The sequence below is a fragment of the Lampris incognitus genome, chromosome 6 (assembly GCF_029633865.1).
Source record: "Lampris incognitus isolate fLamInc1 chromosome 6, fLamInc1.hap2, whole genome shotgun sequence".
Taxonomy (NCBI): Eukaryota; Metazoa; Chordata; class Actinopteri; order Lampriformes; family Lampridae; genus Lampris; species Lampris incognitus.
Genome location: NC_079216.1, coordinates 10,198,043 through 10,212,093, shown reverse-complemented (window position 1 = coordinate 10,212,093; position 14,051 = coordinate 10,198,043). Strand labels below are relative to the sequence as shown.

The following is a 14,051-nucleotide window of genomic DNA, read 5'->3' as shown; positions in this document are numbered from 1 at the left end:
CATGGTCTACCTTATGAGCATAGTTATTTGTTGTGAATTTGGAGTTCAGCAAAGACAGAGTAAATCTCTGAAACATGTTTAAATGCATTTTTTGCCCTTTGCAAGATAGTCTGTTTTAAACAAACCTGTGTAGGAAAACATTCCCATAATCACTCAGGAACTTCGTGATTTGCTATCCAGATGGAAGTAAAAATGAAAAAAGGAGTGGAAACAGAGATGAAAATAGTTTAAGAAAGACAGAAAAAAAAAATCACTGACCAGGAATCCTTGGTGCTGTACACCTGAGTGGCTCTCACTTTCTAGACGCATGTAGATGTTACCCTCTAAGGGAGACAGGAAGGGCACCTACAGCCAGAGGAGAGAAAGAAGTGTGAAGAAACCCTGATCAATTACGACACAAAATGAAGCACATTCAGCAGAGTTGGCGGCAGAGAGCAGTGTTTAAAGTCCATTCCAAAAGGTTAGTCATCATTTTTTAGGTGAAAGGGCTAGCTTAAATTTATTCATCCAGAAAAAGAATAGAACAGCATCAGCCATGTCACTGATTTTGATTTAAAATAGCTTGTATCTTGGACAGCATTCCATAATATGTTTTTGATTAACCATGAAAAACTGAAGCGTGTGTGTTGCTTTCTTCAAACAGTGCAAAACACATTTTGGAATGAAGCTCTTCATTGATATTCAACAAGTGTTTGGACAGGGGCACAAAGCTGAATTCTACACTCATTACATTGGATTTGAAATTATATGATAACTATGTAGGGCTCATATTTTTCTAAGTTTAGCCAATGTGGGTGTCTACTACCCGATACTACAGTAATTTTAGCATACATGTATATTTACCCTTCATTATGACATACGAATTAATGTACAGGGGTTAAATCTACACATTTCTGGAAAAAAAAGATCATTCTGACTCCATTTTCAGTATATAATCTTAGATTATTAAAATGCCATGGCTTTAGAAAGTCTAGAATTCAAAGGCATCATTCCTGCCTTATGACTATTCATTTCAAATCCAATGCAGCAACATTCTAAATGCACTGGATGCAATAACTTTCACGGCTGACTAGGGTTGAGATTGACAGCGTTTTATCGAAATCTGAAGTATTGAATATGCTTATTGTATCCAAATTTATTCAAATCCCATACGGAACTTTTTTGGTAATTGTAAAAAAGAAAGCAAGTTTTAATTTTTGATTCTCAGATGTTTGAGACATTTTTTTTTGCAGATCAACCTTGATGTCAGCGGTAAATAAAATTAAGACTGCTGCCTGTGTGGCCGTAGACGTACCCGCGTGACACGACCACCAGTTGAATCCATGGTCAAGATGTAATGACCTTTTTACTATAATAGTGTATTATGCTACAGCAAACAGTGCAAGTTGTAGAACCAACGTCTAGATTTTGGGGAATAAAAGTTCAATTAGAGATTTGTTTAACTCGGTGCTTATCAAATCTGGCTACATGATCAACTCAGAACTGAACAGCTGGCTGTCAAACCCCAACCCAGCAGTGACATCTTCCAATATACACTTGGATGGGTAAGTAACTCCAAACGTTAAAAAAAAAGAAAAGAAAAGAAAAAAGGCAGTTCTGGGAACCGGATTAAAATCTACAATAGAAAGTTTGACAGTAACTAATCTACACAGGCTTGCTCCATCTTATCTATCAGACCTTATAAATCCTTATGTGCTAACCCTTAACAGGTGTCTGAGATTCAGATTTGACCAGAAATGTAAAGCGCTTTGAGTGGCTGTTGCAGCTAGAAAAGCGCTATATAAAATGCAGTTTGATTGATCCCACAAGGCATGGGCCTCCTCTCTTTTCTAAGAGCCAGAAAGAATTCCCACACCCCTTTTTGTTGGAATAGTCTTCCTGCTGATATATGAGGTTGACTCCATTTCTTTCAAACCAAAACCTACTTATCATTTGACTAACAGTTACTGCTGAGTTGGTCAGCTTTGTTGGTGCCTAAACATCAATGTGCTCTCCCTAAAGCATCCAGTGCATATCAGGCTTTATAGTAAGCAGCCAAATAGATTTTTTTTTTTTAAACACCGAGCTCACAAAAGAACTATATCTACAGCAGCATACAGGTGATTCTATTTGGACTCTATGAGAAAAAGAAAAAGAACCAACTAGTTATGGAAAATTCATGCACACACACACACATATACAAAACTAGGGTGGTCATTGATTAGTTTAACTGGAAGCAAGAGTCAGGTTAATCTCTATAAGAGCAGCAGAAAGAAGTGGTGTCAGTGACGGCAAAGAATGAAACCTTTTCCTGAAATTCATCTCCAAGCAGCCTCCTGATTTTGCCTTCAAATTTCATCTGAGTGGACAGAAAAAAAGGGAGGGAGATCAAGAGATTCAGGAAGGGAGTAGACATGTTACATCACCGGTGGCCCCACCCATGTGGAGAAATGGGAGAAAACAAAAAACAAAAACATAACACGGCCAGGAAGGCCAACCAAAGGAACATGTGACATGTATGCAACACTCTGCACCCTCTTTGGATGATTACCCTTTGGTAATCCACTTCTCACTATTGTGCAAACATGGTAGCTTTTGTGTGTCTAATATGCAAGTATGTTGCTGTGCAAAACAATGCTTGGGCATAATATATGTGGGCCCAATATGTTGGACAGGGGGGAAACTGTTGTTGACAGTTCTCTTTTACAATAACAGGAAAACCGGTGGTTCCCAGTCTTGGTCCTCAGAACCCCCACCATATATATATATATTTTTTTTAATTCTGCTAGGTTAAGTGCATCTGTTATGCCAGATACAAAAAACCCTTGATCAGGTGGCTGAATGGAAAACCATCAGTACTAGGGGACACCCAGAACCAGGATTTGGGACCACAGAATAGCCATTTGCTGAAAAGCTTGATGAACTTTTGCCAAGTAAGGGCCTAGCCTTTTAGTACCTTATCCAGCGGAAACTTGCTTTGTCCCAGTGAGGCCAGGGTGATTTTATGGGAGCCCACCAGAGAGAAGTTACTTGAGCGATGCATATTTAGTGCAGGCAAACCAGCAGCTACAGAAGGAGGGAAGAAAACGAATTAACACACCTTGCTGTCCTTATAGCTTTTTGGCCTGCAATGTAAGAACTGTTTTTAATGTTTCCCATATTTTTTCAGAATCCTCCACCCCCCCCCCCTTGCTGGAATACTGCCACTTCTTGAATAGCAATGTTAATTGATTTTCTGGTCTTTTCACATGACAAAACCAAGAAATAACAAAATTCTATCATGGCAGTAAGCAATCTCCCCACCCTAATGAATTATTTTGAATTTGAACATTAATAGCTCCTTCAGCCCATTTTGCTGACTGATAAAGGATAAAAAAAGTGTCCTAGAACCAAATTGTCCCCTAATTCACACTGCTATATAATATTGTTTTGTCCATTGTACTGTCAATGTTTGTGTGCATATTTTTATGAAGATTTTTGATTGACAACAATTGCCCATTCCATTTTATCATTACAATGATCTCAAAGAGTAAATTCTCTTTTCTCAATTAATGAATAAATAAAAACATAAAACTTACATGTCATGCTATTGTTGGATCGTTGCTGAAAAGGAAAGCAAAGTTTTAGAAAATATATCCTTTCGAGTAGAAGATAAGCACCTGCACACTACTGGGCCTATATTATTTCCGTTGGAGTGAAAGAAAACAGGGCACTCACTGTGATGGTATTCAGTAGCTTTCTCGGAGTGACCTAAAAGTGTAACGACAACCTTGGTGAGGAAGACTGTTCTAAAATACTCATACCTTCTATTTGTCAGAGAATCATTTATTTACCCGCGGCTTGGTGGAGAGGCGTTCCCCACCGCAAGTGTTCCCTGAGGCTTGGGACTGGATAAAGGAGAACATAGGGACACAAAAATTCACAACTTACCTCAAACTCCCAGAATGCAATACTAGTGATGAAAGATTAGATGTAAAAAAAAATTAATTAAATAAAATCTTGCAATTATTTGTTTACACAAAAAGAAATGACTAAAAAACATATTGTGAAATGGGCACTCACCAGGCTGTAAACTTCCACATCAATTTCAAAGTTGGAACGAATGTCCTGTCTGCAACATTAGGGATAAAGGACATATACTTTTATACATTTACATTTACATATTACATCACTCTTTCCACAGTCATACTGATAATGGAATGTGGAAATGTAAATGGCACCCATGAATAAAATAGTTCTGAATAGTTTTTAAAAGGGAGAAAAATTATGAGATTGCAAACAAAGCCAGGGTTGCAAGGATTTTGTAGGACATAAATGAAGGCAGTGCTTTGAAAAGGATTACTAAAAACTCTCATCTGAGTGGGGCCCAAGTTGGATGTGTGCATTATCAAACTTGGACCAAAAGTTATTACATTTTATATTTTCTCATTTCGCAGATGCCTTTATCCAAAGGGACCTACAATCTCCCCGCAATGCCCAGCTGAACCAGAAAAAACACTGACACTTGGACCAGACCTGCCAACCCTGGACAAACTTTTGAGTAGCACTTTGGGGGAGTAAAACTCCATCAGACACGACTGTTCCATGCAGAGCACAGAACATTCTGCAAACAGCCTTTCAAACAAAAAGCAATACAGTATATGGATATACCCTGTATAAATAACACTTTTGTTGCGGTTATCTCTCAAGTGACAGCAAAATGTTTAATGAATAAATAAAATAAGCACTGAGCAAAAAGCAGCAGAGCTACGCAATCAAAAATTATTGCATATCAGCTATCAAAGGCAAACCACCTTCCCTGGCATCAGCTCACAGAAATCAGGGCAGCCGTAGTTTTCTGCCCTTTGCCAGCCATTGTTGATTATCTCCGCCAGGCGGATAGCCTGGAGGAAATTATGCATTTGGTCAGGTGGGTTTGTGTGTGTATCTGTCCGCAGCTACCCTTGCAAACTACTGGACCTATCAGCCTACATTTTTTTGTGCACAGTTATGACTGTATGATGACGAACCTCTTGTGGTAGCGGTGATCAAAAACCTTTGAAAAACCTTAATTTGTTCTCGCTATTGCTGCTCCCTCTCTTCATTCACTCTCTAGCTCGCTCGACCAACGCTGCTTTCTGTCGCTGCCCAATCTGAGTCAACCGTGCGCATGCACAACTCACATCTACAGCTGAGTCAGATCAGGCAGCAACAGTGTCAAAACAAAAATATTATGTATTTGGGTATGAAGTCTTGAACGCAAACGAGAAGTCTACTGTATTTCACAAGCCAGCAAATGATTCATTGCTGATCTCAGCAAAGCAGAACTGGAAGAACACTGGCTGAACCAAAATTAGTTCGCCTTATTCATCTGGCCATCACACGGAAGTGTCAGTCTCCAATGTTAAAACTCTGCTATAAAGATACAATTTCAAGAGTATGATTAATCAGTCACAGCTGGAATCATCTCAGTAGCTACGATAAAAATAATTGTCATGGCTGAGTTATGTTTTTTTACTGTTGTTTTATGAATGAAAGTCAAATCAGCAGAGCAGCCATTTGCTTTAATTCATTTTATATCATGAAAACCGTGACGGTTAAACACATTTCATGTCTTTTCTTATCATGGTTTGATTGCTTTAGAATGAATGAAAGTCAATCAGCAGAGCAGCCATTTGCCTCCATTTTATATCATGAAAACCGCGATGGTTAAACACACTTGAAGCTTTTAATAAGGGCTTTGAACTTATGATAGCCTGATCTGTCATTTTAGGTCAGACTTGGTCGCATTTGTGCGAGGGTCTGCCTATGAGGCTGCGCATCCACAGACTGACAGGCAAAACGTTTTCATTATGTAAATTTTTTAGATTGAGTGCTGCATATTACTATAAATATGATGTTAAAGTCATATTCAGGTCAGAACAAACTAGACTTTTTCTTGCATCTCCTGGCTTTTCTAAGGTTGTGTTCTCCAGGCTGAGACTAGGAGATCTGTATAAAGTTAAAATTAGAAGTTAAAATTATACTGGACTTTGTTTTGGTTCCCAAAGTCTGAGGGTCATGCAAACAGCAACTAAAGTGGGTTGTCCACTGCTGTTTTTAAAATTGCCATTAGCACTGCAGAGTTGAAAGAAAAACAATAAAAAAAACCAACATAATTGATAAACTAATACTGTTTTTTTTAAACTCTTCTTTACTGAGGCAAAATTTTCTAAAAAAAAAAAAAAAAAAAGAAAAGAAAAAGAGAATCTCTCTTCTGGATTGACAATAGCAAAAATGGGTAACACTTTAGTATGGGGAACATAAAAAAACTTAATTACTAGTGAATTAGTAATGATCAAGATGTCACTTTAGTATGGGGAACATATTCTAAGTAACAAAAACTTAATTTACAGTAATTTAACACCATTAACACTTGTAGTTTTGTGTTTTGTTATGTAAGAACAGACAGACCATATTCATTAAGTGTTAGTAAGGGAGAATAACTCTTCTTGTGGTACTACCACCTTATAAAGTCCATACTAAGCAAAGCATATTGAGATGGTACTACTAATAAGCAATAATTCTGAGGTTATAGAGGGAAAACTCATAGTTAATGGCTTACTGGTTGTATAATAAGGCCATGCAGAATAAGGCATTAACGAGTACGTAATAATGACCAATTAAGAGCCAATATGTTGCTAATTTGCATGCTAATAAGCACCTAATTAATGGTGACTACGTTCCCCATACTAAAGTGTTACCCAAAAATGCACCATAGACAATTATTGCAAATTAGAAACGAGTTGGTGAGATAAAAGGTGCAAGATAACATTTATGTAGCCTAAATAAATAGGAAATTTATTTTCTTAATTTCTCCAATATCGATAGCAGAATGGTTAATGTCGGCGCTTATCAATACTACAGTCTTTAATAATTTATCACTGGTAGCTGTTAAATACCAAGTTTCGGAAACCATCCCTACTTATGATGCAGGAAAAACACTGCTTTTTCTGTCCATGTGTGTATTATGTCCCTTCTCCCGGTAGGGGAAAAAGGGGTGACTTGTCACCAAGTTTGAACACCAGAGACGCCTGGTGAAGATCTGCAATCTAATGAGTGCAGTCCTCTAGTTTACCCTTTAAAATAATCAGACTACTCTCCTTCCATGCCTAATTTTTCATCATGTAATACAGCTGAAACAATACAGGCATTGATGCTTTATTTGTTTGTTATCCATATCAACACCAAGCAAAAAACAAAAACTTGTTTACTAATTATATTAGCTGGACTGCAACAAATTTAAAACTTTAACAAATTTAACATTTACTAACTAGTTAAAGTTAAAAAGCACATAAAGGAAATTCAGAGTTTTGTTTCTAAACAATTATGAATGTTGTAAAATAATTTCTGAAAACATGTGACAAGACACGTAATATTGGATTGTGATGTTAGACCACTTTTTCCATTTTTCACTACTTGTGCTCAAAATCTTTAGAGCAGGGTTGAAATCATGACCCCCTCCCCTACAACTATATAAGAGCTGTATGGAGACCTGCGAGAGGGGCTCGGCTCACATTCAGAGTCGTCGCTGCACACCACTGTACCCCAGTCCCCTCCACCAGCCCGCCTTCTTGCACAGCGTCGGGCTCCTCCCTGTGACGCCGCTGCGATGCAGATAAAAAGGGGCCCTGCGAGACCGGCCACGCACCCTGCTTTGTGGAGGCGGGCGATGGTGCCCCCAGACAGAGATGGCTTGTGGGAGAAGTTTGGCTTCAGGGCTTTCTGCCAGAAAGCTTCAGGGTTCAACGGACATGCCGCCAGCGTTTCAGAACAGAAAATACTGCTTTTTTCCCGATTTTGAAACCTAATTTTATCTACTTGGAGATTTGTCTAATCATTAAAATTTGCCTGCGTGGTTAATAACACATTTATCTGTGGTGTGACAAACCCAGAATGCATTTTTAATATTGCTATACACGGTCTTTAACATTAACGTTAAATGGTACTTTTAATTACATTTGACAAATGTAGCTAATGTTACCTAAGAACTGGATCCATGTGGCTGTGTCAGCGTAACCTAATTAAAACAGCCAAGCTACAGTTGGGACACTGTCTTATTACTCTGCAGCACCAACCAAGCTGAAGCTCAACCTTATTACAACACAATAAACCTTGACAGCCGGGGAAAAGAACATGCCCACAAGTCATAGTTGAAGCTGGCTTACAGAGTGACGGTGGTGGGGAAGGAGATTGTGTCTCCATTCTGAGCATCTGTAGCTGTGGCCAGTGGGGTAGCAACAATATTGTAGGGTCCGTAGCGAATCAGGACAAAGAAGTAGTGACTTGGCCGACCTTTTAAGAAGTACATGAGAAACAGATAGGTGGGAGATGGAAACATTAAATCATCTCTAAGGGGCACAGTAAACACCAAATCAATGCTAAAAGAAATCAGCTCAATGAATGCAAATTTCGAAATTCAGTTTATGTTTTTATCCATTTTACAATGGTGGACCACACCATCTGTTGCATGTAAGCAACTGTGCAGCTCTTGTATGAGTATTGACAGTGATATAGACATGACAACTAGGCAACATTATAACTATTTTTTGACAGACTGGATACTGTTGTCAAATTGGTAGTGTTAAATTTCATACAGTAAAGCACTGAAATGTGGTGATGTTACAATGTTACATTACCTGTACGAGCACGAGAGGAGCAAACAAACTCGACCTTTAGAGGCAGCTGCACATTGCTGATGCTGACGGTCCCTCTGCAGGGATGCTGGGTAACGTAGTCCCCATCTCCTTTGGCTTTTTGAGAATTTGATCCCCCTTCCGCCTTCAACCTGGCCAGTTCTGCTAGCAGGGCGGAACGCTTCTCACCTGAACAACAGGTTAAATGGAAGAGTACAAAAAAAGTGAGAGGAAGCAGTTGCATGCTAGAACGTTGATGTTATAGTTAGCCTTTTAAACAGAAATATGACAAAGTCAGTATATATTCCTTTGTACAGTGCAGTACAGAAATATTTGCGTGATGATCTGCATATGTAACATGAGGACCCCTTTCAAGTGCTGTACATACAGGAGACAAGCAGCAGTTTCTCAGCTTCTGCCTCTTCATATGAGCCCCGGCCATGCTCCTCATCGGTACAGCAGCTCAGAGCTTGCAGGGTCTGATTGATGACTGTCTGTAGCTTCCCTGCCTCCTCATTCAGAGCCTGGACAACCACAGACACACACATTAGTGAAAGCAAACTGAATTAATTGAGCCAGTTAGTTACAAGGAGTTTCAACAAAATTATATATATATATATATATAAAAAAGTAATAAATTCATGTTTTTCATGCCTCTGATTGTGCATTAAGCAAAGGCACTGCAGCTTGGGTTTACATTTAAATTAACAGTAATGAGTCAATATTTAAATATTCATCTTTTGTTTCTTTAAGCCTAAATGCAATTTCAAAGTTTAACTTAGACAATTTTGCAACAAACAAAATGATCTACCATCTTTATTGGCCATGAAATCAGCCAACTGTTGCCTGCATACTGTCTCAAGATTCAAGACCCTTTATTTATTACGTCTCATTAATAAAGTATGAGAGTAAAATTCTTGAGTTTCGGCTCCTCAGCACTGCAGCAACAATAGTAACTGAACAACAACAAAGCAGAAAAAAACCCCAGCAACAATAATAGTGTGTTTTTTGCACTGTTCACAATACCAATCCACAACCTTTCTTTTGATTTTTGCACATTTATAGTGGAAATGGTTCTTGCACTTTGCACAGGTGGTCATCTTTCCGAACTCTGGCCTTTCACAGTGGGAGCAGACTGTAGGTGCTTGTATGTTTGGGTCCATGCTGTGGGTTAAGAGCTTAGGCAAAACACTTGGTTTGAAGAACTGTTCAGCAATATGCAGGACTGTTTGTAGCATTTCTTCATCTCTGGCAAAGCGAGTGATAATTACATCCTGCTCTGTCCAAACCACAAAGTCACAGTACTGGACGTCACATACAAACATGTGAAGCTGAACTTGGAGGTAGTATTCACGGTTCTTCTTGAGGTGTAGTGATTTGTCTAAGCAAAACTGTGTGTCTGCACTGCTTCCTGTCAGACCATCACAGTATTTGTATGGGCACTTAATCTCCACAGGTCCTCTCCCACAGCAGGTACAGTTTACCATTCCATCTGGTGATGCCGCAAGATGCAGTTTGTGTGGACGCACAAAAAGACTGCAGAGTTTCACGTCGATGTTTTGATGTGCTTTCATTACTGCGGTGTATTGTTTCCTGGCTGTGTCCTCATTCTTTCTTCCCCAATCTATTGCATTTACATGGGACAGTCTTTGTCGTTGTAGAGCATTACCTGTTTGACTAAGTTCGTTTTAGCTGTCTCGGCTCTTACAGTGCATACATGATGTACGGTGGTGCTGACCTACGCCTAAAGCATATGGATCTCCAAGACGTATCCCATTCACCAAGGTTAATTTCGTAGCATAACTGGTCTTATCACTGGGTGACAAGCTGTTGTAGCAGGCGGAAAACATTTTAAAACTAAAATCAAACCGCTGTAACGTATCGGAAGTTCGCTAGCCGTCTTCACACCAAGCCGAGATGGTAATCAACGGTTGGGTAACGTTCTTCCTGCAGCCAAGCTGCGCGCGCATCCACAGTGTTTGATAACAAATAATTACTCTATACAAATGCCCATTTCCTTGAGTGAGGCATGCTTCGGGAAATATGCCCAGTAACCCAGGTGTTGTATGTGCACTCCAAACAATAAAAAAAAAGGGGGCCTTACAAATATCCCCAACGGACACAGTTTTGCCCAGGTATTTGCCAGTAACATAAGTTAAATTTTAAGAATGCATCCATAAAAACAGGCCGCTGTTGCAGAAATCTTTCAACGGCAGCAGTAAGCAATGATTGTATATGGAAAAACGTTGCCATCATGATTTGGTACGATATGCCAACTTTGGAGAAAATTTCACTATGTCAAAAGAAAAACAGAAAACTCTTTGTTCTTGATTAAAATTATTTTCCCAGTGAGGTTCCTAATTATGAATCAACCCATGAGTCAGTATTTCAGTCTGTGATTATTAATATCAATCGAACGTAATAATAATAATAAAAAAGTCACCCACCTGGAACTTTTAAGTTCAGTGCTTATCAGTTTCCACCCATTGTTTAATTTTGTTAAATCACAAAAATCTTTTTTTTCCTTTTTTGTCTAAAGAACTGGGTGCAGTTCTACAAAGAGCACAAGTTGCTCCATATCCTTAAAAAAAAAAAAAAAAAAACCCATCCGATTTGTCCTATTACCATGGCATGACAGCTAACATTGAGAAAATTGTATACTTTTGATTGAAGGCTCCTTCGGGAGTTGTGGCATACACATACAGTATTCAACACTGGTAGAGGCAGAACTATACATTGCTGTCTCATAGGAACATTAACAATCTGGTTTTCTGTCTACTGTCTACATGTGAATACAGCATAGCACATAAATAATAAATTTGGTGCTAACTTGTGTAGAGCACAGTTCAACAATATCAATCTCTTCCTGAACCTGAATTTAAATACTCGGGCACAAACAGATTATCCAAACAGTCTAAGAACAGCACTGACGAGTACTCAGAAACAAATATAAACAGTTAAAATGTTATTACACACCGCAATCCTGTCCTTGGTGTTGATAGAGGGCTGAGGTTTGGACTTCTCTGGGGCCTGCCTTTGTATGACAGGAGTCACAGTTTGAATGGTGGGCAACTTAATTCGTCTCTGGGTTCGGTAAGCATCAATACTGTGAACGAAAAACAGACCAAAATCATATCCAGGACTATAAAATCAAACTCACAGTATAACTTGAAAAGTTGGACCTTCTTTTTTTTAATAATGTGTGTCTTATTGTCATAATTTTTGCAATAATTCATGGTGGTTATATTTTTTACTGACCAGCATCATTCTGGAGATCTTGGCCACGCGAACACCACTAGACAAAGCTTTACAACAGCTTTATGGTGCCACAGAATATAAGGATCAGACATGGTTCAAAAAGTTCAATTTAACCCAATTATCTAAATCACATATTTGGAAGTAAAAATGAAAGTTAATGTTCAAAGCTATTACTTAAAATGTTCCATATTATCAATGGCCCATCACATTGCAGAGCTACTTCCTGGTTCAACTTGAAGGAATGACAAGCCTATATTTAACTGTAGGTAGCAGTAACCTTTGACAAACTACTGAGCCAGTGCAACTGAAAAATCAGAGAATGGGAAATTATGTACACAGTCTAACTGAGGCACTAGTTTTTTTCTCTTTTCTTTTTTAAAGGATAGGTTTAAGGATTGTATTCTTTGGCCTAAGCTGTGTCCAGCGGTGGTCCCGTGTCCAATATCTCTGCAATGAAGCCTGTTGAGTAATATGATATCATAGCGGACATGCACGATAGCAAACTATGAAAATAAGACCCAGGTAGTAAAAAACAGTATTATCCTTTAAAGTATGCCCAATAGTATAAATACCTGCTGATTATACAAATACAATAATATTTCCAATACACAGGACAAATACTAGCCATTTCGATAACATGTATATATGGATAAATAAATAAGATGGTAAGATGGACAAATCAAGATAAATTTTGACTTATACTTGGTTATCAAGTATGTGCATAACATTTTGTTTACATTAATTGACCTTTTTTTTTTCCAAAATTGGTGACACCCCTTTTATTCAATCTATCAATGCTTGTAATCATGTAAAGATTTACTTTATTTAGGTAAGTAACATCATTCAGCGATTGAACCATTAGTGATTGGAAACCACCAGTCACTTTTTGGGCCACTAGTTCAGTACAATATGACCAGAATAAATAATCAACCAACTTAAAAAAAAAATAAATTTGAGCGACAAAAGCTTAATTGCCATTTATGATGAAAGCGGTTTTTGCAAAACATTCAAAAGGGGACAGCCAGTGTCAGTCAAGGTAGCATTTGGTGATTATGACGGCAAAACTATAAAGAATGCTCCGCTGCTCAGGTATTAAAGCCCTGGGTCCTGGAACTAGATAAGCCTGGTCCTACATCTGACCAATCATATACTGTATAGGACTCAGGATTAATAGTTAAATTGGGGAGTAAGAAATATACACAAGTGATCATGCTGGTACTGACATTACCTGTACAGAGGGGCAGAGTCAGCGGGTGGTATGGCGGTTAACTCTTCTGGAGTCAGGAGCAGAGATGTGGGGGTGGACAGCTGACTGGCTGCCAGTCTCTGTGGTTGGAACATAATCTCAGTTTCAACTTTTTGGGATACTCAAGAGAAACTCATTCCACCATTCACTGCACTAAAATAAGTGATGTTAATATGGCAACTTAAAGCTACAGTATGTAAGATTTTTTTTGTTTGAATTTTGCTCTGAAATATATCTTAAAATGGATACACTGACTCAGTCTATTGTAGCCAGATTTCAGTACCAGTACAGTTATTATCCCCACCAGGCAGATAGCCTGGAGGGGATTATGTGTTTGGTCACGTGTATGTATGTGTGGGTTTGTGTGTGTGTCTGTCGGCGGCTAATCTTGCTAACTACTGGACCTATCAGCCTAATTTTTTTTTGTGCAGTTATGACTGTATGATGAACTACCTCTCGTGATTGCAGTGATCAAAAACATTCGAAAAACGATTCTCGCTATTGCCAATCCGTCTCTTCACTCACCCTCTAGCTTGCTCTACCAATGCTGCTCTCTGTCGCTGCCCAGTCTAAGTCAATGGTGTGCATGTGCAACTCACTTCTATGGTTGACTCAGATTGGGCAAACAACATGAGCAAAAGTTATTAAAAGAATTTTGATAATTCAACAAAATGCAAAAGTTATAAAGGAACAACTTCCTCTAGGTTGCAGGTCAGAAAGTGTTGCATATTCTTGTCACTGCTCGATCCGAGTCAACCGTAGAGTGTGTGACCATAAACGTTTTACCCAGCTTTATTACATAATGAAAATAAAGACAGGGATAAGGTTAGACCAAAATGGTCGGATAGCAAACTTTTTCTGGGCCTGTCAGCCTAATAGTTTTTGTGCACAGTTATGAATGTATGATAAAGGAC

The 14,051-nt window shown here is 38.6% G+C and overlaps 1 protein-coding gene across 1 annotated transcript in view; it reads right to left on the bottom strand.

Moving 5' to 3' along the window:
• anln2 (anillin, actin binding protein 2) overlaps nt 1–14,051 on the bottom strand; it is a 41,391-nt gene that overhangs the window by 5,757 nt on the left and 21,583 nt on the right. The window contains exons 9-20 of the mRNA XM_056281735.1: nt 13,120–13,217; nt 11,610–11,739; nt 9,022–9,157; nt 8,637–8,822; nt 8,166–8,292; nt 4,042–4,090; nt 3,813–3,866; nt 3,697–3,729; nt 3,558–3,582; nt 2,936–3,045; nt 2,285–2,338; nt 259–345 (exon numbers count right to left, since the gene is read on the bottom strand). Coding sequence (XP_056137710.1) covers nt 259–345; nt 2,285–2,338; nt 2,936–3,045; nt 3,558–3,582; nt 3,697–3,729; nt 3,813–3,866; nt 4,042–4,090; nt 8,166–8,292; nt 8,637–8,822; nt 9,022–9,157; nt 11,610–11,739; nt 13,120–13,217 — 1,089 coding nt within the window. The remainder of the gene's footprint in view (nt 1–258; nt 346–2,284; nt 2,339–2,935; nt 3,046–3,557; nt 3,583–3,696; nt 3,730–3,812; nt 3,867–4,041; nt 4,091–8,165; nt 8,293–8,636; nt 8,823–9,021; nt 9,158–11,609; nt 11,740–13,119; nt 13,218–14,051) is intronic.